This window comes from Heliangelus exortis, chromosome 10, assembly GCF_036169615.1.
Source record: "Heliangelus exortis chromosome 10, bHelExo1.hap1, whole genome shotgun sequence".
NCBI classification, from domain to species: domain Eukaryota; kingdom Metazoa; phylum Chordata; class Aves; order Apodiformes; family Trochilidae; genus Heliangelus; species Heliangelus exortis.
Window position 1 is genome coordinate 16,597,216 of NC_092431.1, and position 25,352 is coordinate 16,622,567.

At 37.0% G+C, this 25,352-nt stretch overlaps 1 protein-coding gene across 1 annotated transcript in view; it reads right to left on the reverse strand.

The window, feature by feature from the left end:
* HHIP (hedgehog interacting protein) overlaps window positions 1-25,352 on the reverse strand; it is a 70,430-nt gene that overhangs the window by 42,343 nt on the left and 2,735 nt on the right. The window contains exons 2-4 of the mRNA XM_071753739.1: window positions 19,857-20,052; window positions 11,485-11,641; window positions 10,434-10,635 (exon numbers count right to left, since the gene is read on the reverse strand). Of these exons, the coding sequence (XP_071609840.1) occupies window positions 10,434-10,635; window positions 11,485-11,641; window positions 19,857-20,052 (555 nt within the window). The remainder of the gene's footprint in view (window positions 1-10,433; window positions 10,636-11,484; window positions 11,642-19,856; window positions 20,053-25,352) is intronic.

The following is a 25,352-nucleotide window of genomic DNA, read 5'->3' on the forward strand; positions in this document are numbered from 1 at the left end:
ATTACAACACTTAATGAATTACAACACTGAATGAATTAAAACAAAGAAATCTTATTCAGTATTAAGGATTCTAGTTCCTTACATTTAATTTTTCACCTTTTGAATTGCTTGCTGGTTGTTGAAGTTAGTTTTTTGTTCTATGGAAAAAAAAAGACAGGAATTCTCAGGCCTGATTTTTAAGATGCTCTTAGCAATACTAAGAGTGAGAGTACAGTAGAAGCTCCTTTCATACATTTTCTTTGGCACTATTTTTGAGCATTCATATGAAGTGATTTCAGAAATTACTAGTTATTAAGTAACTAATTCAGTTCATTTCCCTGTCTTTGGCCACTGTTTTTTTCCTTGGAGTACTTACTCCTGGAAATTGAAATATTTATGCAGATAGTCAAATATAATAAAATTTATACATGCTGACAAAATGTATATACATTTTGTAAAACATGGAGGATTATATAAATTGTATTGAATTGTGTTCTTTCTGTGCTTTTATTTGTGCCCCGTACATATTTAATGTACTATTGCCTTATTAAAATTATTAAATGCCCATGTTATTTGTAAGGAGAACGTGTCTCTAAGAGAAGTAAAAAATGTTGCTAGTTGCAAAATACTGACTCATAAAACTACAGCAAAACCACATTTTTGCATGTTTCTGCTTCAAGAGCTGAAATCACTTTTAAATCAAGTAATTGATTACAAGTTTTTTAAAATTAACAAAATTAAATTGAGGGTTTAATACAATTTTATTTGTGGCCTTCCCAGCCCTGTAGACCTTTGGAGAAACATGGGCACTGGTTGTGAAAAAGTTTTGATTTGTCCTGGTGAGGGGCAACCTACAGAGGGGCCAAACCCTGACAGAGGCTGGTTTCTATTAGGCTATTACCTAATATTCTCTACTTTTGGATTTGTCTGTGGCTTCAAACATTCTACATGAGATGTGGAATATCAGTGTATTTGGCAGGGTTGTTATCTGTAAGTAACTGTAGAGGTAAATTTGAGTAATGTCATGGGTGGCTTGTAAAATTTTATTTAATATTACTGATTTATTTACACGTGCACACATGTGCTTGTCACATGAGACCACTGACTTCTTGCTCTTTCTCTCAAAAAGTCACTGTGGTAATAGCATCCTGATAATATTGTCCTGTCATATCCTGTAAGGCAGGTATGGGGGAGGAAAATAGCAGCCAACATTTTGCACTGCCCTTCTTCTAATCTGAAATTCTGTTTATTTGACTGGATCTTCAAAGTGTGCAAGGCTTTGTGGGTGCATTAATACACCTAAACATTGTCTGATACTTGGTGAGGAGAGTCTGTAGTGCTCAGTCACATCTTCAAGTAGAGTCCTGTGAGATGGACATCATTATTTACATTAATTAGTTACAATTAAGCTTTCACTTTGTAATGTGAAGATATGTGTTTCCTTTAAGGAAGAGATGGAAATGATGTCCTGAGAGGATCTAACTTCCTTCTAGCATGATTCCTCATGAATACTGACCACAGTTCCCTGAAAATGGTACCAATACTCAGATACTTCAAGTTCAAGTAAGTAATTTTCTTACATTAATAAAAATTTCTCTTCTCCTTCACACTGCAGTCTGATTCTGATCCATTAATCTACTAGCACTTACGGTGTGCTGTCTCTAGGGTGTTACAGTGACTGAGAATCTGGCTGACTGATACTCACAGAATTTTTTTCAATGTTAAAAATATAAAAGTTTTGGTGATTTACTAACTCATTTATTCTCAAGACATTCGGTTAGTGAAAAAATGATTATTACATAAATTCAAGTTGTTGCAATTCAGCTGTAGGGATTGCAATTCAATGCCAGTGAAGATAGATCAAGGTTTTAAAAAGTATCTGCTGTAAATTAAAAACAAATGGTCAGAAGTATTTTGCAGACCTCTCTCCCACAGATTGTATATTCCATTTTCCAAATTAAATCTAAGAGAGAATATTCTTTATTGAGATTTATGGAATAATTTCTTTAAAAATTCCAGCACTATGAGAATGCAGACAGACACTGGCAGTGAAAAAAATAAGTGTCAGCTACTAAGTGGTTTCATCTTTTGGAAGAGGATTTTTTTTTTCAGTAATGGGAAAAATTAGTTCTGACTGTTTTTTAAAACCAAAATTATATATAAACCATAAAATTACAGACAGATCATTTGTCCAATTTTACTGCAAAGGGGATAAAATGGGTGGAAAACATTATAATATACCAGTGCTCCATTAGAGGAAGTGTTCCTCCCTCAACTCAACTTGCTAATCCTAAGGAACAGGAGTTAAAGAGCTTGTGAGAAAATGTGTGTAAGAGGATATAAAGGAAAATAGTTCTGTGGCATCTGGATGAAGTATACATAGGAATAGCACATGGGCTATATTAACTAGGAAACTATACATGTTTTCAATTTTTAATCTCTTTCAAGACAATGACATGGCCCATTTCCTGTATGGCATAGAACAAGGGATGTAACAGCAGTGGAAATCAAATAGCTTTGATGGACAGGAAAGTACACAGAAAAAGTGTCAAGGACACAGTACTGTGTCTGAGAGCTGCAGTACTTCCTGGGGTCCCTGAAGTATTCTAGGACCTCATTAAAAATTTTGGGGTGTCCAAGAGCTTGAAGGGATGATGAATCTTGGAGCCTTAGTAGACTGTTAAACCTCCTCCCATTAAAGAAAAACATGTGGTTGAAACTGTGTTGGCTAAAAACCATGGAATTTTCTGCGTAACTTTATTCCTTCTTTGCCATTTTGTGTTGGATATCATGATCTGCCTGTTATATTTCAGCAAACGCAATAATTTCCTTTTAATTAGATAATTACCATGTTATTCATTGGCTTTGATCGCTTCTAAATTCAGCTTTTTGGTTTTCACAAATGCAGTTTCAGAGGATGATGGATTTTTACATTTCTAAACCAGCTAAATGTTCAAAAAGGATTTGTACACATTACAAAATTAAAGTAGGGATTATCTAGCACTGTGTGTGGGATATAGCTATAATCTATAGAGTGCATGGAAAAGAAACTGGCATTCTCAATTGCACTGCACACATCTCAGTAATAACAGGGTATGAGGCATACAATTTCATGGAACACCCACAATGAAAATTATTCTTTCCAAACAGAGAATTGTTTTGGAATAAGTTAGGTTAATTGGCACCATGGGATTCCTCTCAAGGAAACACAGAACATTAAAATCTACACATGTGCATGTAAAATGATAAAGTATTATCTTCTTTCCCCTCTCAGCTCCTCAAATCTAAGACAGGCGACCCAAAATCAACAGAAACCATTCTGTTTTGTTGATTTAAATTTCCTTAGAATAAACTGGCAATTCTTCATCTGGTCAGCTTACAACCTGAGAGTCACTGCACTGCTCCACAATTGCTCGGGCATGGTTATCTACTGCAGTCTCTCACACAAAAATAGAGGTCTCCAGAGCTTTTGGCACATGCTTTTCAGAATTGGAAGAGTCGTTATTTTCTGTGCATGCAACAGAGCCGTATGATGGTAAGACACAGCCTCTTTCAAAGGACTGTTGTGCTCCTTTTAGGATTAGAACCAAAATCTGAAAATTGTTAATGGGAAATCCAGGCCCATTTAACTGTCGTTATATAGTCCTCTGTTAAAACACTGTATTTTACAGTTTCTGAATACAGTTCAAGTGTACTAAGTCTTCACAAAAGCATCATCACCTCTCAAAAGAGGTGACAACTGGAGAAAAAAAATCACTATTACTAATAAAGAAAAAATCTTCCTTCCACAAAGAAGGCAGAATTCTCATGCAGGATGTTTGTTGTGCTGTGTGCATTATGTTGATTTCATTAATGTTTAAGGTCATTATAAATAAGGACATTCATTGGTTTATCTTTAAAATGTCCTGCACTTTCCCATTTGGCCATTTGCATAGTTTAACCATCATTTCTTCCCTATTTCTCTGCCCCAGTTATATCAAGACATTTAAAACCAATTGTGATTTCAAGTGGTGACATCACAGGTGAGGTGTGGCCTCAGAAATGACATCAGTTGTTCCACAAGCCTGACTGAAGCTCTTCTGACCTCTTGAATGAGTGAGAAACCTCCATATGACCTCACATGGCTTCAGCTCTAAGTCCTCTGCTGAAGGGAAGTCCCCATCTCTTCCCTCTCAGCAGTCTCCAGTGGGCAGGTGAGGTGTACATCAATTTCCTTGTCCTTTTTGCAACAACACAGACAACATAGCATTTCAGCTCTCAACAAAGACATCTTAGAGTGTCCTCTTTTATACTCTGACAGAGGAGTTCCAGGACACCAAAGAATATTCCAAAATACATCACTGTTTACATCAGTAATTTTATTTCCCTTGCCTCTCTGCCTGGCCCTAAGCACATATTTTAAATGAACTTACCATTTGATTAGTCCTAGAAGTACAGGAGCAAGACAGCAAATAGAATTTGCACTCAGCATCAGTGGAATTAATTGCAGAATGACATTAAAATACTGTTCATATTAGGATATATGTCATATTTATATTCTAACACTGAAAATATTTTAAGAGCTGAACATGAAGCCCAACTGCAATTTCATACCTAAAGAGATAATACAGTCAGTGGATTTACAAGTAGAAAACTACCACATAGGTACAGGGACTTGATTTTACCATTGGTAATAGTAAGATGTAAACTTGGCTACCTCATATAGCTCTGAGGTCCTTCATTTTAGAAGGATGTTGGGAAGCCAAATGAGTGTAGGGAAGGATGTAAAAAATGCTATGGACTAATAGTTCTAGCCCTAGAGCTACTTAGCTTTTCAGAAAGCATTTTGAAAAGTGGTTATAGCATTTAACCCCCAAGAGAACTGGTAGGCTCTTCATTTTTCCTTGTTGACAAATCATACCTTGATGCCTTTCCTTCTGAACAATATATTTTAGACCAGTATATTTTAGACCAGTAGCTTTTAATGCATGTTATTAGCCTCAGGAGACAGGAGAGCAACTGAAAACTGATGTAAGAGGTTGTGCTACATTTCATGGTGGCTGCTATTAATGTAAAGGTTTCAAATATTAGAAATAATCCAATTAATAAGATAAAATAGAGCCACAGGAGTAAGTAAACTGCTAAAGCAGTCAGGTGACTGATCTTGTATTAATAACATATTTGGCACAACCACATCTCAAGAAATCATTAAATTCAATTCTTGAGAATATGTAATCCTTTTTCTGTGGCGTGCATTATGGCATCAAAATATTTGCCTAATACTTTTAAAGCATTTAATTCTTTTGTCTAAATTTTTGACAATAGATTCAGATAGATCAGGACTATTTTTTCTTGAGAATTAAGGTCTGCTTAAATGCCAGTGACATCAAAATATTAGTGAACTAATACTGAACCAGTATTAGTTCAATAGCTTCTTATTCAGACTTTCAGCCTTCCTTCTACTTGGGAATGGCTCTGAAGAAGCAACTGTAAAATGTTGCTCTGTAACTCTCTTCACAACAACATAATGGAGCAGTAAATCACCAGAACAGGGAGTCACACTTCTAGGTTTTTTTTCTGGTAAATGCTTATTATTTCATTCTAAATACATGCCACATACTCTGGATACTTGGTAATAATAAAGGGCACAGGTGATGAAATCAGTATTTTCTTCACTACACTGAGCTGTATATTCCTAAATAGCTGAGCCTAGAAGCATGTCCTAGACTGGACATACAGGTGTTTGCCTCACCTGTGTCCTTAGACAACTCTGGGGCAAAACTGAGGTGCATAGTTTCCTTCTTTTCACCACATTCTTGAAATAAGGAAGAAAAAGCTACAGGTGACAGGAGGGACATGGCCCACAGCCCAATCCATCCACACATACTGTCAGAGAGTCCCAGAACCATAGAATGTCAGGTTGGAAGGGACCTCCAGGATCATCTGGTCCAACACTGATATTATTGTTCGTGTGAGATGTCCCAGCACCACATCGAGCTGAGACTTAAAACTTTCCAAAGTGGGGGAATCTTCCCCTGGGAAACCATTCCAGTGTCTGGCTGTGCTCATGGTGAAAAATTTTCCTCTTGTGTTCAATGGGAATCTCTCCAGCAGCAAATTCTGCCCATTGCCCCTTGGCTTGTCCATGGGACTCCTTGTAAACAGGGAGTCTCCATCTGCCTTGTAGCTGCCCTGTAAGTGCTGGAACATCATAATAAGGTCTCCCCTAAGCCTTCTCTTCTCAAGGCTGAACAAACTCAGATTTCTCAGCTTCTCCTTGTATGGCAGGTGCTCCAGTCCTCTGATCATCCTCGTGGCTCTTCCCTGGACCCTCTCCAGCCTGTCCACATCCTTTTGGTAGAGGGGATCAAAACTGAGCACAATACTTCAGGTATGGTCTGACAAGTGCTGAGTAGAGCAGGATGATGACTTCTTTATCTCTGCTGGTGATGCCCTTGTTGATGCAGCCCAGCATCCTGTTGGCTTTCTTTGCTGCTGCAGCACACTACAATACTTATGTGGCAAGTGTGACATTAAATACATTGGAGAGAGCCACAGATGTTGAATTTGCAACTTCTTAATGAAGATCCACTCCTGGCTTCCAACAACAAAGTTGAAAAACAGAAGATCAGAAAAGTATTCCTCCTAACTCTGCTGTCAAGGAGGATTAGAAATTGGGAGATGTGCAAAGAAAAATTGTTTCTTAAGCTCTTCAGAGTTTGTTTGATTGTTTGTTTTTTAAATCTTCAGGAATCCTCCATCTGGTTTTTTCCTTGAGCAGGGCTTTGAGAAAGCGTAAGCTACTATCATCCATTCATGGCATCTCTCTTTGTTAGTAAACACTTCCACAACCTTGTGCTAATTTCTGAGATACTAGCAGCATATAAAATTATCATTTCTTCTCTTTCATTTGCACTCCTTAAAATTAAATTACATAACTGTCAGTAGATTTTACTGCAGCAACAATTTTCAAGCAGAGACCTAAATTACTTCAATGGATATTAAAAGCCATTGGACCAATAACACATGCATCAGGTTGTGCCACTCTTCTTACTTAATTATCATTTATATCCACAGACCTCCACAGAAGTGACTGCAAAGTAGTGACTCCAGATAATCCTATTTATGTGCTTCAGTTGGCAGGACCAATGAAGAAACCCTACAAGCTCACTCACAGCAATGTTAAGGGCTACAAATGAATTTCATCAGCATAGAGACCATTAATTCCATTAGAGGAACAAAGCAGCATCTTTTTAGGAGGTTATCATGGCTGATTGCTATACAATGCAGTCACCTCTCTTCCTAGATCTTTGTGTATTGTTTTCCTCCTTATCTGAGTGCCAGTGCTTTGATGAGCAAAATGATAGTGAGATCAGAACTGAAGGCCAGGATTATTTTTATGAAGAAAATATGTAATTTCTGTTTCTTAGCTATATCAGCCTCAAGTATATTCTTTGGTAGTTTGAAGTATATTCCTTGGAAAATCAGCATGCAACAGATTTGCTGCATAGTGACAATATAGTGAATTTACCACTCCTACATTTCCTCTTCACATTAGAAAAATAAGATAAAATCAACCACCACTATTTTACTCCATCTGTCAACATAAAAAATATCTTACTGGGAAAGCTGCTTTTCAGAGGAATCTGTTTAAATCAACTTTCATTGACCCACAGCTGCATAATCATCATTATTATTTACTGGATACAATATATATCTATAAAAGTTTGAAAAAACAGTTCTACTATTGTAACTAGAGTTAATTATTTGTTTGCATTTGAGATACAGACCAAAAATTAACAGAAACTTTTTCCAGAAACTTGGGTATAGGAGATAAAATGTTCACACTTATTTCTAGGAAAAAAGGATCATTTCCCTTTTCCTATTACAATTGCTCCAAGGTTGGAAGAGAGGTGAACAGTTTTTGTTTACTAGAATGAAGAGTATCTATGTTAATTCCAGATAACATTGTATGGATGTTCACAGGAACTGACCAGACATTTGGGGTTGCATCTCTGAATCTGTGTAAATGAACTCAAAAAAGGAAACATGCTACCTTGGATAAACACTTCACAGGGATGTATGGGCCTAACTTTTATCAGGGACAACTTAAAAGTCATTAATTTCATTTACATGTTCACTTACACTACTGTATGAGTAGAGTTAGGCACATGGAGCAAAGTGTACCCAGGCAAATCCATCTTCTTTACAATAAGCACTTCCTGAGTAGGCACAGAGGACACATTCTGTGGATCTCCCACTTTCCAGGTGGATGCAGTGTTTTATTTAGTTGGGTTTTTTTAACAGATGACTGTACAGTCTCTGCACTGCCTGCTGGGAAACTGCCTAGCCATGTAGTAATGCCCAGTACTGATTTCTAGTTTCAAAGTGTATAACAGGCAAGTAAAATCAAACACCCTTCAAGCAGTATTTTGATAGAAAAGGTGATACTGCTGTCACAGTGATCTTGCATCCCTGTAGGCAAAGGACTGTGGACATCATAGAATGGTTTTGATTGGAAGGGACCTTAAAGATCATCTAGTTCCAACCCCCATGATTATAAGAGTCATCAGAGGATAAACATAAAAACATTTAAGAACCCTTATTTTAAAACAACCAGTTGGATTATGTGTGTTTTGTTTTATTCTATTTATTATTTTATACAATGTACTAATTCCTTGAATTCTTATACTTTTCCCTTGCCATTTAAGAGCTGGAAAATTGCTTCTAGGCACATTCCCTTTCTTCTTACCTGAGAAGTACATAAAGCCTCTGTTCTTGCCAGCCTGCATTAAACACTAATACAGATATCCTCAGTCACTGAACTGTTATCTCAGGAAACTGAATTAGACTTTCTAGCTTAGAGAGCATCAAATTATTTACACAAAATGCTGTAATTGAAACAGAGTTGAGCATCATATGATGGTTAGGGTAGTAAAGACTACAAAGATCAAGTCATTGATTTAAAACAGAACTAAAAGGTGAATCTGAAGCTGAGAGTAGCTGTTGAGAGTCCTGTCAGCCAGGCTGTTGCTTATTCAGAAGCAATAGAAAATCAGTTTTCCATTTAGCTATGCCTCTAATTTGCAGCTCTAGCAGCTTCCTTGGGGAAGGTTTGTCTGTGATCAACAGCAGTTCTGAGAAAGTATCTGTTCTGCACAAGTACATACGGTCAGAATCTTTGGTTAAGAAATATGAAATGGCATTATATGGAAAAACCTATACAATAATACATTATTATTTTTATTAATTAGTATTAGTAGTGTGATATTTTTTAAATACCCCTGGTAAGTCTCTCATTTCTTGGTATCTTGAATATAATGGTTACATACAGAGGCAGAAAGAGAAGTGCTCAGGAAACCACAGAATCATCTAAGTTGGTTCTTTTCCTGAAAAATGTGTCATATATTTAATTTTTCTCTCTCAACACAAGGCAAAACCATCAAGATATCATTTGAGAAACAAATTGAAAAAGCTTTAAAAAAAAATCTTAAATTGGCTTGTTGCCCTTATAGCTGAAACAAAATGATCAGTAAGAATGTGCTATGCATTTTAAATCAATAGTTTGTTGCAATTATTATTTAAGAGTACTCTGTCAAGAGTATGTCAATGACCCTTTCATCCATGAAGGCTTTATGAGATACTCTTCTAGGCAAGACCTGATTACAGTTGAAATTTGCTTTATATACCTGGATTTTACTTGCATTACCACTCTAAAATGTGACAAGAAAGCAACATGGAGCAACACTTATATTTCCAAATTAAATATCCCCCAATAGACTTACAAGTTTCCCAGTACTACTTATCCCATACCTAGATGTAGTTTCCATCCTCCACCCTCCTGTAATCCCATCATTGCCCACCCAACACTCACTGCCCTGACTATGAAAACCTTCCCATTAAACACCATGAAAACTCTTTCACTAAACCACCCACATGTCTGAATTTAGAGGGTCAGTCACCCTTCAGGTGCATCTCAAATTCACTCTGGTTTAAAGCATCTTTCCCCCAAGGGCAGCTTGTGCCACACTGAGGGTGATCCAGGCAGGAGATGAGCACCCCAGCACCTGGGGCATTGCTGAGCACCCATGGGTCCCTGAGACAATGTGGCTTCCACCAGAATCACTGCAAAACTCAGCTGAATTCAGTGAGATGGAAATGAACCCATAGGATGAAAATACAAAGATAATGCTGTGGGGTGCTGGTGTTGAATAATTTCTTCTGAATTTCAAGTGTGGAATAAATGAAGGGAAATAGAAAAATGTGGGGACAGTTATAAGATGCTGTGTTTTCCCTTTCTGATACAAGGAATTTTTCAAGTCCCTGCCAGACAGAACTGTAATGTCTGTTGTCATTCCTTTTCTTTTTTATTATTTAAGTTAAAATAATTTCTGAAAAACATTTATCCCCTTTTTCCCCGTAGGCAGGCTGACCTATAAACAGATAGAGATAAGTAAAAAAAAAAACAAACCAACCTTTATTCCACTTTGAACAAGCTTGTGTATATCCAAAAAAGGTTCCTTGAGTATGTCTCCTTCAGGACTGAAAATCTTCACATATCCTTCTTTCTCAAGAATAAAGAGGCGATGGGATCCATCCCCACAATGTACAGCTCCCACAGGCTGCCTTAGGCCACTCACAACCTCTTGAATACAGAAGCAGCTGTGCTTGTGTTTTCTAAAAAATTTTAAAAAATAGTGAGAAATTTCTCATAACCATAAGACAACAATGTCCCTAAAAAATAAAATTATCATTCTGCAGTGGTATTAAACGCAGTTATACAATCCAGAATAAAAAATTTCCTTGAATGTCTACAAGCAGGTAATGGTGATCATCAGTTTGAAATTAATTTGAGCAATGTTAGGTTTTTATAAAAGAAAGAGAAAACTAATTTATCTTAGATCTGAAATATAAAGGAACAGGAGATTAAAAAGTTGGTAATAAAAGAGAAATTAATTTATAAATACAAAACTTGGTCTGTACAATAAACAATGCGAATTCCAGCAATTTGACAAAATCTAGCTTCAAAAACCCACTTAAAAATAATGACTTATGATGGGACAACCCAAATTTAATTATTTTCACAATTAAAAAGTAACAGGAATGCAATAATTTTATAATAATGAAATAATTATTTTGTTCACAAAGTTATTGTAATTGTTTAGTAATACTAAATTCTGGTAGAACTGACCTCCTAGGACTAAGTATGATACACAGGGTGGATCAAACCAGGATTCTAACACCTTTCCTGCAATGCAAATATCAAATGGTACTGAAATATTGAAGAAAATGTAACTTTCTCTTTTGACATACTCCAGCAGCAGCAAAAAGAAAGTAACATCTGGAAACCACAGCTGCTGAGCATAAGCACACAGGGAGCTGTTTCACTGTGAAAACCACAGAGTTTGCTAGGCTTTGGCTTTGGGTTTTTTGGGGGCTTTGGGAGGTGGGGTGTTTTTTTTGTTTTGTTTTTTTGGTTTTTCTTTGGGTTTTTTTTCAGATTAAACAGCATTTATCTTTATGAACCTGCTGATCTCTTCCTCTTTGTCATATTCTTCCACGTGATCCAGGGAGTTAGAAGCTGGCCCTCGCACTTGTTTTCTTGGAAAATCTGGAAAGCATACACCACCATCTTTTCTTGCATAGTAAAAGCAAAACTCATCAGCTGTAGTTTGGAGAAAACCTTAAAAAATGCAAAAGAGCATACAAACATTTAGTGTGTTGTCATGTCTGCAGTTTAGTGTCAACAAAATAATTTTTAAATAGATGATTAACTAGTGAGTGGAGAAAGAAATCACTTTTAAATGAAGTGCTATCTGCAAAAGAAGACCCACTCTGAATAAATATAAATTGGGTATTACCTTTTTATAGTCTATTCATCTGTGTTTTTATTAAACCATATGCTTAAGTAAAAATACTAATTAATTCAAAATTACATTACAGTTCACTCAGTAAAAAATGAAGAGACAAAGCTCAGAGTTGAGGCACTGACACACTTTTCCCTGATTTTAACCCTATTAATCAAGTGTAGCATCTGCTGTAAAATAACTTAAGTGGCTTTCCTTTAACTTTTTTCTTTTTTTTTTAAAGTGGCTTGTTGGAAGAATTTCAGGAAGGACCAGTAAAGACTTTGTGGAATGCTGGCAGCAAAGGAGATCAGGTGGGGAGGTGAATAATTGTCTCACACAGTGAGCAGCACTGCTGAAACCCACTGTGCTGACAGGCAGTGCCTCTGGGTGACTCCTGGTGTTAGAGTGGGGGACCACAGTGTCCCATTCTGAGCTCTCCTTCCCCAGCCCCAGCCCCTGGGAAGGGGGACACATCCCATGCTACCCAGGAGCTGGCTTTAGGTTGTTGTGGATGCCTTTAGGTTTTAGGTTAAAATGAGAAGGTATCCAAGACCCAGGGAAACAAGAAGTTGGCAAAAGGAGAGTCTTTGAGGAAAAACCCTCTTACTACTGATATTACACTATGTTTAATGACAGCAAGAGTATCTATTTCTGTTCACATACCTATTTCTAGTAATTTTTATCCAGTTTGTAATCACTAGTATTAAATCTAAGCAGATAGAGTTTGGCTAGTTATACATGTATTTTAGTATTTTACTGAAGCAGATAGTAAGATAATATATCTTAACTCATCTTCTTTCCTCTTTGCATTGTTTGCATACTGTGTTAGGAGGTACTGTGGTTCAGGACATAACTCACAGGATACACAGGATTAGCACTTAATTGGAATTAGAGACCTAATATATGCATGGCTTTACCACTTGTGAATAATGCAGTAATGCATAGATCTTGGCCATAAAACCTCTCTTTGGCTTACAACGTACAGAAAGAGCTGATGAGGGACAGCTGTGTCTCATTGGGAAATGCCAATTTCTTAAGAGTGAAGCTTTTTCCGAAACATTATCAGTTTTGACAATCCTGGTGCAAACTCAAACTTCTGGTCTAAATGAAAAAGAGAGAAATTGACAGCAAGCCTCACCTCACTGTAGGATTTCAACGTCTTGTAATTAGGATATTTCATTATGAAGAGGAATATTCAGGTCAATGCCCCTCATCTCTCAGGAAGAGTTTGACCCTCAGTCTTCCATTCCCCAAGTAAATGTCCTAACAAGGACTTTATTAGCTATCCTGGGGTGGTCTCTCTGTGGCTTTCTTCATGGAAAATTTCGAAAGAGTTCAATTTCTTCCTTATGTGGAATAGGAAAATTTTTTAGATCCCAGAATTTTTGTGGAGTGGAAAGCTTTTCCCACCCAACTATACTTCTTTTCATATGCATCTTCCTTTAAAAATATTGGGAAAATAACAAAGGCTGCCTTTGGTTTCTAGGAAAGAATATCTGGAAACACATGGTAGTGTGTTGTGGTATAAAAGTTTAATTACCATGATTTGGAGCTTCAGTAAATATCATCTCTGAGGAGCTGGTTTTAATTTATAGTAGTTATTTGGAGAAAATGGGAGATATAATTTCAAGTGGAACAACTAAAGAGAAACTCTGATATAATCATGGAGTAGAATTCCAAGGCATGTAACTATAACGCCAAAATCAAAAGTAATCTAAAATCTTGCTGTTGAATTATTTGACTTAAGATCACTGTTTTATCTTTAATAATTTATTTCTCTAGGCACATTGGGTCATTCAAAAAATGCAATACCAAATCAGAGGTGTATTTTTGAAGAATTTCTGGAATTTTTGATAAACTTTGGGTTTACCAAAGATAAACTACTCTTGGCTTAAATGTTAACTTTCATTGGAAAAAAAATGAGAGCATATTATGATCATACTGTTTACTTGTTAATTTCAAATAACAATCAGATGCAAATTCACTTGACTTCTGCAGTGCCTTTTCTAATACGTAAAACTTATCCCTTTTCCTTATGGAATATTTTATCATGCACTTAGGTACATGTTGCAATAGCCTTTTGCTATGTAGCAAACCCATCAGCAGGTTCCAACTAAAGAAAGGCTTGTGTTCTACTTTCCTTAGAAATGCTCATTAAAAATGGGGTTTGAAAGAAACTACGAAAATCAGTCAGTAAATTGCTCAAATGTTGCATTACTGAAAGGAATGTAACCTCTGTAAATACCTGTGTATTATTAGGGATGGAATCCTGTTCTATAAAATATGCAGTAATTAAAAAAGTAAAAAATGTTTGTGTTTCATGTGCTAGATTGAACATACTAATAGCTTCATTAGAGACAGCTAGAAAAACATTTGTTTCCACTCTCCTATCTACTTATTAGACTTTTAATGTTTTCTTTATCATGCTTAGATTGTGAGGTCTTAGTGTAGAGTTTGCCATTTTGTTCAGTGTTTGTACAATGTCCAGAAGAATGGTCCCTGACAAGTCCCCCTAGGCACTAAAATTGTTTGGAGAGAAAAAAAAAAAAGAAGAAAAAAAAAACGAAGATAATTTTGCTCAGTCTGAGTTTATTCAAATGTAGCTCTGTCACTGTCCTCTGTGAGAACGATACCTAATAAGGAGTGTAACACTTGGTCCTGTGTAAATTTCTGTCCTTACTACCTTGTTTTAAAAGACTCATACATAGTGTTACAGATTTCCCACCAGCTGTGTATATGTTGACAGAGCAATGACTGTCTTAGCAAAGGAAACTGAAATCACAAAGGAAGATTTAAACATAATGTTTGAATGTTGTACATGCCAGCTTTTGCACATGCTTGAATTTCTAGGCTTTTAAAACTTTCTCTCTTGCAAACTGCAGATGTCATTAAGGCAGCTACAGTGAAGGCTTTCTGTGTTTGCCTTTATAAAAAACTGTGGGAATAGCTGCACGATTTCAAGCCTTCTCAAAAACTTCTGCTCTCAGCTGATCTCATCTCCTCTCTCCACTGGTATTTACAGTCAGTTATTCCTCAACCTGTATCATCCTTCCTATCCTGCCCTCACCAAATTCCACTTCACTGGATTCCCTGCTTACCCATCCCCTGCCACTTCTCTTTGATACACAGCTCTGTGGTAGCATTTGTCCAGGTCTTTACAGCAAGTCAAGTTCCTATTCACTTCCTTCCTTATTTGCACTACACACAGGACTGATTATCATCCCCTCATCTGAGTAGACTTCTAGACTGGTTTACAGAGCACCTGCTTTATTCCTACTTCTGTTGGCTTTAAACATACAGTTCTGTATTGCATTTTCCTGTGTTTTTTTCTTTCTGGTTTGTACCTTTGACAGCTAGATGTGAATTTGTCATAAAAACCACATTTCCCTCTCTCTCTTCTCAACTTTCAGTAAAAACTAAATCAAAGAGAGGGTTCCACACTGATTCTTTCAAACTGTAATAAGTGCTCACATCACTTCAAGTGACCAGTGACCCCTTCTCACACTCACACACTGCATACACCTGCACACCAGCCCTGCCATGGTCACTGCCTTGGATGCTCTTGTTAGCAGTAGCAACAGTATGAGCCACTATTTTTCTGTAGGTTGACAGTGTTGAATGTGATTAGCTGACTGATCTGGAGTTGCTGTGTGGATCAAATGATTTCTTAGATTTCCAGCATTTTGAGCTGGGGTGCCTTTTTTGGAGTTAAAAAATTGATTTAAAGGATCCCTTTTGGTAATGCCTGCATTGCGATTTGGGCCTGGATCTGAATTCACCTACAGTCATCTGGAAACTATTTCTTCAAATGAAAAGAATGGAGAGTGTGTAGTTCAAAATCCATCTGATGTCCTTGGATGGAAGAATGTACCATGGCTGTGGCACAGGTGTGTTCCTTAGAATGTGTCACTTCAGCTGGCATGGATCAAGTTTCTGCTCATGCCTAAAGGGAGCCTCAGCTTTTCTTTACTAGCTGTACTAACAATTAATATTAGACCCCTGGGACAGGCCTAACAGGCAGACAGGACACATGATACAGAGGATTCCCTACCCTCTCTCCACCTGGCTGAACTCACTGATTTGAGGGATAGGGGAATGGTGACAAGTTCCTGCCTGTCACAGCAGGCATCTCTCCTCTGTGACTCCCCCAGCTTCCCAGGTGCCCTGGTATAACAGGTACAAGGCTCTACAGGTGGCACTGAAAAATAAGGAGGATGAGGGTTCATCTTGGAGGTGTTGCTGAGGTTAGATTGCCCTATGCCCTGCATCAAAATCACTTCCATAAAGACAAAAAGCTGTGCCATTGTCACAGGTGACTGCCTTCTGAATGAAGGGAACAGAAAGCACAATATGCAGGCTGGACCCCCTTCTTAGGGAAGGAAGATTGTTGTCTCCCTGGGGCCTGGGTTAAAGATGTGAAAAGAAAGCTTCCTACCCTGGTACAGCCCTCTGGTTATTATCCCTTGTTGATTTTTCAGGCAGGCAACAATGAAGTTTTTACAAGTCCAAGGGCAAACGAGAGATTTCAGGGCTGTAGGACAACTGGTTAAGGGATCAGAAGCACAACTGGTGTTCTTCTCTGTCCTTCCAGTTGAGGGGATGATGAGGGAATGGGAAGAGACTGCAGCTCAATACCTGGCTCTAACCTTAGTGTCACTGGCAGGATTTTGAGATTTTTTGATCGCCAGTTCACACATCAGGCCTCCTGGTGACAGACAGGGTACATCTGACTCAAAAAGAGGGAAAGGGTCTTGGCACAGGAGTTAGCAGGGCTCACTCAAACAACTTTAAACTGGATTTGAAGCGCAAAAGGGATAAAATCAGACTTGCTAGAGTTAAGCCTGAGGGTGGCATGCCAATGTTTGATGGTATGCTAGTGAGATCCTTCAGTCTGCTGTCCCTATGGAAGCAGGGGATGGAGAACAGGGGAAGAATGTGAGGAGGAAGGAGAGGCAAAATCAGTGTGGAGTGCACTGATCCTAAACCCCCACTCCTCATCCCCCTTTGCTGCTGAGGGGGTGGCAGGAGTGAAGTAATCTGGGCCCGAGAAGAAGGGAGGGGTGGGGGTAAAGTATTTAAGATCTGGTTGTGTTTTGTCTTTCTCCTGTTTTGATAAATGAATTTTTAATTTGGGTTTGTTTGGTCTTTTTTTTGCCCAAGCAAAAAAAAAGAAGTTTGGTCTTTTCCAATCTAAACTATCATAGAAATGACCTTGTAAAACTTAAAATTCATATTATAAGGGACACTTCAAGTCCCTTAACTCTAATGTCCCCATTAGTAATTACTTCAACTGAGGCTCATAGTAAAGATCAGATAATGAGAACAATCACCTGGGATAAAGTAGCAAAATTCTATTCTCATATACTCTGTGAAACATTACAGCATCCTGTGGTGACCTATCCATACAATACTAACAGCTATTGTTATTATCCTGCAGGAATAAAGAATCAGTTCCACTCTTTCTGTGGATATGCATAAAGGAAGTCAATGGAAGTTCTGACACAGCCATAATTGGTGGGCAAACTGGTGTCTTCAAAAGAGTTAACAAACAATCTGCTAGAATGTTTGCTAGAATCTTTGCACAAAGAGACAGAAAACCAAAAATAGATGTATAATTTCTGTGACTTCTTGGTTAATACGTGCCACTAAAATTTCAGTTCCAGAATAGATGATTGCTATCTTAAATAGCTAATAATAATTCTTATTCATGAAGGACTTAAGGGATAAATTATTTTTGCAGTCAGCAATATCCTTAAACTCCTTTGTATTGATGTTCAGAAACAATTAGCACTCTCTAATGGAGGAAGAGTAATTATTTGACTTTTTAACAAATGTGCAGTGAATCATTGCCAGAGACCTTGGGTTTGGGGGCCTGTTAATTTCCAACTCTTTGTTTAATTCTCCAGGCTAAACTGAAAACGTAGCTTACATGTTTTCTATTTTTTCCTTTCTGTTGCAAGAATTATTATTATGGATATACAGATTACACAAATAAAATAGAAAACTCAAATAAGTTCTAATTTTAATTAGTTATATTTTAGAATGTATAGACTATTAAATTATACTAAAATGCTATAGGTCATCTTCTCAAAAGAGGGACCTGCGTATACTTTTCAACAACCATATGTACCAGTAAAATCACTAAATTAACCCTGTTGGTGGATAGAAGTATGCAACAACTTCTTTGTAAGTACAACTCACTTCCAGAACAATTATTTTGGATGATTATTAGCATCTGATTGATGCAGGAAAAATCTTATTTTAACTGATGCTAAAGTCTATAAGCTCTGTTCCTGCAAAGCACAGCGCGCTCTGTCCAGTGCTAAAGTTATGCTTTCATCTGGTTATCTTTCAAGGCAACCTGGGTGGCCACAAAAAGCACTTGACATCTTGATGCACTTCAGCAGTTTTACATATACACAAACTTTGTAGAAAAATAAATTTGTCATTCGTCACCACATATGTTGATCTGAGGAGTGAGGCTCCTGTGACTATTGCTCCTGTGCTGCTCAGCTCTTTCCCTCCCTCCCTCTACCTTCTCTTTCTTTCTCCCTTTTCCCTCTTTCACTTTTTTCAATTAAATAAACTGTCTCCTCAGAAACATTCACAGAACAACTATGAGGGACTTGCTTTGTAGAATGTGCTAATTACTTGCACCAGCTACAAACTCATGTTAAAAAAAAAAAAAAAGAAAAGACATTGTGCTGACTTCTTATATGGGTCAGACATTTAGAGTATCTAATCTGTTATCACTGTTCAGCAGGCAGTCTTGACAACTGTGATCCATTCTGCTTTGCTTTGGGGAATGTGATAAAGAGCAAGAAACAGCTGGTTTAACAAAGTCCTAGAAACATCTCTTAGTTTATAAAGACAGTAATAATATTTTCATATTTGAATGGGTTGAGCTACATGTTAAACCACAGCAAAGGGACAAAGTAAGTAAATTCAAACTGTTTTCTCAAGTCAATAAGTGAACACTGCAAAAAATCCCCACACTCTTGGGATTTCAGAGAAAACACATGAGATTTAAAAACCCTCCCCCAAATATCACCCACTTAAACTATACCCTCTACTCAAATCTGTATATATTATATTACAAAGCTGTGTTCATATGTCAAAAATGACTATACACAAACTAATTTTTCATATCATTATCAACTCTTTTTTCCAGCCTGTGTTTCTAGTAAAAAAAAAAAAAAAATTGTAACCAATTTAATTATTTCCTCCTGTGTGGCATTATTTGTAAGTAGTGTTTGGACAAGGAAAAAAGCATAGTTTAAAAATAACAGTCTTAAACATATAAATAATGTACTGTTGAGAATAGCAAATAAGTTATTTAATAGATTAGTGTATTAAGACAGTATTTCTAGAGTAACAATCTTCTGCAGTTCTTGATATAGTTACAAGTAATGGCACACATTTGGTGGCTGCCTTAGACAACACAGGTCAAATTCTGATTTTGGTTATGTCCAGCTAGCTCTAACGACTGTCCTAAGAAAGTGTAAGATTGGTAAGAATATGGTCATTAACAGCATGTCAGAAGGGATTTAAAGTTCACAGAAGTCTATCGAGTAGCTCCCTCTGACTTCAGTGGCCTTTAGATACTGTGGAAAAAACTTCAGTTTCTAGGGTACCAGCACAAGAAAACACACTTTACTCATCACCTTTTAGAGTCTACAGCAAACAGCCAGCATCCTTTAGTGCTTGCATTTTAACACTATCTCTCATGCCTTTTGGATAGCAAACCTCTTGTTTACTTGATTTGAATGAACACACTAATGTTTCAGCAAAGGTAGTAGTTTCACAACAAAGAATCCCTTGTTTCACAGAGAGTTTCATAGGAACCTGGCAAGAAAGCACTCAAAATATTTACTTCACTACGTAAGATCTGCTGTGAAGACTCTGAGGTATTCTGTCTTTGCTTTGGCAAAATCCCCTGGATATCGATGGGAATTTCACCTGGCAAAGAGCTGGATCTCTGACCACTCAGGCAATATCAACATTTCAAAACAGACATCCTTTAGCCCCACGTTTTGTTATATGTTTTACCTGGTATGTGACTTCTGCAAGTATAATAGAATTCTTTACAATAGTCTTTGCACAGGTAGGGAAGAGTTAGTTCTCTTTCAGGTGTTTCCCCTTTCTCAGTTGAGTGGAATAGATTCTGAGCATGAGGTGAGCAGTGTGCACATTTGATTTCCTCCAGTAGCTTCGCACATTCTGTGTTGTTGGTAACAGAAAGTATCTGCAAGCCACAAACCAGAGACAAATAAACATATGACCTGTTTCCCCATCTTACACAAAGATCTAATGGAATAAATAATGTGAATGGAACCAATACAGTTAATATAAATGCATCGTGGTTTGTGTCGCCACCTCAGAAATGCAAAAATGATTACGATGAAACGTGCAACGTCATCAGAAGTGAGAGTTTAAACACTTGCTTCTTTCTCAGATAAGAATAATAATTCTCAAGTTATTTTATGGACTTATTCTGCAACCTCTTAATCACGTGGGCAATCTGGAGGGATCATTGGTATAATGAGGAGGTACAGCAGCAGGCCTTCTACACACTTCTCTTATGAGAAATATTAAAAAACCCGACTTGTAAGGTGGTCAGTTCAAGTATTTAGATACTAAAAATTAAAACTCTACCATCAAAACACATGAGGAAACTCACACCTAGGTATTTGTTAAATAGGTGTGGCTTGAATGATACTGCAGTCTGGCTACTGAAATGACTGCTGTGGAGTTCAGCAGGTGCCCTGGACTTTTTTATACTTTAAATGCTGCTCTGTTTTTTGCTGTCTCTAGTGCAAACTGCTTGGAGGTGGGACAAGCTGAATCTTTTCAGGTACTTCTTTCTATAAGAGAAAAAGTAGAATTTGTTCATAACATCTTGTTTGTCTCAATATTGAAACTGTAACTTTGTCCTGAAAAAAAAAAACCCCATACATAATATATAGTACTTGAAGGAGCAGGAAACCACGACTGATGATGTGTTTAAGTAAACACAGGAGCCTAAGGAGCAGAATGTCATCAAATTATGAAAATAATAGAAAACAGCATAGCCATCTTTATGAGTTGTTGAATGCAGTGCACTTTGCTAATCTATTGTTAACCACATGGATTGTTTTTTGATCATCCATCTCAATGGTGGGCAGTGGGAAATGTGTTCTCAGCTGAGAGGGACTGAATCTGATCCAACACAAAAGCAAAGCTCAGGTTCTTCCTGCTGTTCATTTAATGCAGTTATAAACAAACACTGTAACACATTTATATTAAGACATATCAAGCCAGCAGATACTTGAATTCTGTAAAATTTGTAACTATTCATAAATAGTGTATTTGAAAATACTGGCACAGTTTTGCTAGAGTTTACCTCTCTGCATTGATTTGTAGGACTGTCCAATATCATTCCCATGCAACATAATATTAATGGGTATTATCTAAATTACTTTTGATAAAGTAAGCTATTCAGGGTGTAAAGACTCTTGATACATTTAATTATGAGGTCTCATAGGTCAGCTCTCTTCTAGAATGTGGTACTTTGATAACACTGTTCTGAACTCAGAATTTTACTTACAGGTCATAGTTGAAAAAAACCCAAACACTTCAGAGAAATGCACCTTCCATTGTCTTAAGCTTATGTGTTAAAAATGTTTAAAATGTTACACAATATATGGCCTGTTCAGGTACACAAAATCCTATTGAAAGGAACCTTAATTTAGAAGACAAATTCTTCCCAGGAATTACCATACATTTATTGTCAAAAGACCATCTGAAATGTGTACTCAAGTCTAGTGGCAGGAGCTGGGATCACTGATTGGAAGAACATAATTTGGCATCTACCCTTATTCTGGAAGAGCTGTCACTGGCTTCATAAAGAATTAAAGACCATAAAGGGCATTCAGTGTTCTGTTCTTTAGAGTATCTGTTCTCAGACTAAACTCAGCTTCATAGCACCTGCAATTAAATCATGGGATTAACATCTGCTATGTATGGTTTATTATCTCTCTTCAGACCCTTCTTGGAAATATAATTGTCTTACATCTTGTTTTGGAAAGAGTTTGGGGTTTCAGTTGGGATTTTTGGGGGGAGGCAGGGGGTTTGTGGAGTTTTTTGTTTTGTTTTGTTTTATGGGGTTTTAAATCTTGAATATAGTAATAAATTAACTGCATGTTGCATGCATGGCAAAAGGTTTGCATTGGTCCTGAATTCTTTGGAAAATTCTTTCCATAGCCCACTCCCCTTTTCTTCTGAAAATGTCTAGATTATTTTTGCTAGCTTGCTCATTTTGGACATAGCAGGACTGTTAACCTTATTCTTCTTTCTTGAGTTTCAGATGCTATTCCAGGTATGATAGATCTGGGGAAAAATGCCTTGAAGACAAGAACTAAAGATATATTGATAACTACAAAAAACTACAACAAAAAACATGGTAAATAACACTGTGAACTTGACTTCATACTGGCTAGGATCATGATACAGACAGAGAGCAGACTTTACATCCTTGCCATAATCCACACTGCTGGGGGAATCTTCTGCATTAGCTGGACCTAAGGGCTGATGGCATCCTGACCTTGGTACCCTGAGCTGCTCTGGTTCTGATGGGAAGTGGCCTGTATAGTTCAGTCAAGTAATTGTCTGCCAAATAGACCAAAATCAGAAGCCAATAGAAGATGATTGAAAGCACTGTCCATAAATGCCATTTTTAAAGAACATTATGCCACCAAGAAGCTGGGAGCTCTCCTAAAGTAAGGAAGAAATTACTATTTTGGTGTTTCCAGTAAAAAGAAGTGTACCATGGCTACAGACTCTCCATAGTACCTGCCTACATCCAGTAGGATCACCTGCTTTGTGGAAGTCTCAGATGTTTTCACCAGGGAGTTGATCTCAGGCAGTAAGCTTTCTTGTGGTAGCTGTGTGATGGTGTGTTTACAAGTATAAGCAAACATGAGGTATTACTGGGTAAATATTCAGCGTGTATATTAACTCTGCAGTGATGCAGATAGAAAACAGTGCTTCTGCTGGAAGTCTCCAGAACTCATTGTAAACAGGGGAAAAAATTAAAAATTACAGCATAGCAAAGCTAATTTACTGTTTCTTGTGGAAAACGTAATTGACGTTGCCTGGTGATGCAGGAGAAGTAATGCTTGGCAACATTTCAGTCCTCAAAGTTAAGACAAAAGGATCCTAATCCCCCTGAGCAGCTGCTATCCAGGAATTAACCACAGGAATTCACCCCCTCTTGTAATTTCTGGAATGAATCTTGGTCATATAATAGCTAATCAGAAGATTAAGGAATGAGAGTCAATCAATTATCTGAAAATCAAGTAAAATGTTATTTAACTTTCTGAACGCTCGAGCAAAAATAGGGTGGTAACATTTGCTCTGTGTGAGGTCTGATATTAAACTCTGTCCTGGTTCTGAGATAGGACAACTGTTCTGTTCTGAGGTTCAGTAAATTGATAATGTATTTATCCTGGAGTATATTGAAAGAGTTTTAAGTGAAAGCTAAAATACTTATTTGAATGAAGTTTTTTTTTTTCTCTTGGATCTCTGCTTTGAAAATGACCTTAAAGTTGACGGTGGCTTTGGTCTTTTGAAGAAATGTAAACTAATTTCCTGCCTCAATTTTTAAAGTCCTATATGAAACCATCAAACTACAGTGGTTTAAGCCAACTGTGCTCTGGAAAATATGCAGAACTTTCAAACATTTATTGCAACATGCCTAATAACAAGTATGCCTGCTGCTGCCTAATTTACAGCATCTGTAAGATCATCATTGAATCTCTAACCACGTGAAGTAAAACGATTAAACCAAAGGTAAGATAAATCCTGGAATGCACAGGAAGCACAGCATACTAAATTGGTTTATCAACAAAAAGAATAGTACAGAGAAGAAGAAACAGAAGATGACACAATAGACACAGAATCTTTATGGTGAATATTGTTATCTATTTTGTGTACTCTGTCGTATGTACTTGGAGAAAGGCAGTAGAATTTTGGTCGTAACAGAAAAACCCCCACAGTGAAATAAGTCATTGCATTAAGCCTTATTTGATATACAAGCATTTATGTCTAAAAATCATATGCTTAGGAGATTGTTCAGCTGTTGGGTTGAACATATGCTTCTTCTGTATTATAGTGCTGGATTATGTCATTAAAGAGTTCAGTTTCAATTTTAGGGTAATATGTAAATAGATCATTGTACTAAGGCAGCTGTTAAAGGGACCCCAAGATGAGTTATTTGTTTAGTTGGATGTGTTCAACAATAGCCTTTGTTCGTGAAAGAGCCAGAGCAAACAAATGATTGTAAAAGGGCACACTTGAAAACAATTACTTTTCACCCATTCCTTGACAGCCTTGGCTCTGAAACCATCCAAGGTAGAGAGGACTTCTTTGCCTGTTGGACTGTAAGCAAACTTTTAGAAAAAGTGATATTACAGTGCTTGACTGGGATGTAGGAGGCCTTCATAAACAAAGGGATATTGCAGAAAACTAGAAGACAGTTAAATGTCAACAAGAGGATGCAAAAGTCTTAGCTGAGCCAGTGCAATGTTTTATCTGCTCATTATGGTAGCTCCATTTTTGTTCCCAAAACTGCAGGCAATCATAGTGTTTTCATTATAAACACAGATCAATAATTTGGTCAAAAACTCTCACAGACCCAGCATCTTAACCAAGAAGCTTTTATGAAAATGTCTACTGAGCATGCTCTTTTTATTTATTTATTTATTTATTTTAAATATATTTATATTTCTGTTAATGTCATAGCCACTCCATCATGTAGATGTAGGATGGAGTTTAAAAATCTGGGTTTGGAACTGTAGTAGAACACAGCTTAAAAATGTGCCTTTAGAAAACCATGACACCCGTTTAAATGTATCCCATAATAGTTTGCCAGGTCTTCAATGGAATGGCCAACTCATTCTGTCAAGTAGAAATGACATCTATTTTGACATTTTTTTTCTACGCATATATTGATGTAATAAAGCAGGTTTGTAAGTTTCTTTACTTTTTGGTGAAAAGTTTAACCGTCAGATTTTTAAATTGTGTAAAATAATATTCTGTTAGAATATTTTAGAAATGTAATTTATATTACTTTAAAAGGTGCAATAGCTCAGAAATAGCTACTGTGGCGTATATGGTCAATTCCTCACATTTATATCAGGGTTTTAGTACCACTATTAAAAAATAAAAAACAAGCAAACAACAACAACAAAAAACCTTAAAGAAAATTAAAACGTATTTTCAAAGAACAGCAAGAAGAGAATAAACCCTTCAGCTGCCTGGAGACTGAAAACTAACCAAAATTCAACTTAGATTTTAATGCATTCTGCCAATTAATAGAAGGGTCTCCAAGCACTGAGTAACCTCAGCAGCGTATACACCACTGAGACATTGAAAACAGGGTGAATTAAGGACATATTTTCCAGTCCTTATTCCTTTTTCTTTTTCCCAGCTAGATCTTTCAGGTTATCTGTGTGTGGTTAGTTTATAGTTTAATTCAATTATCACACAGGAGCTTAATGACACTGT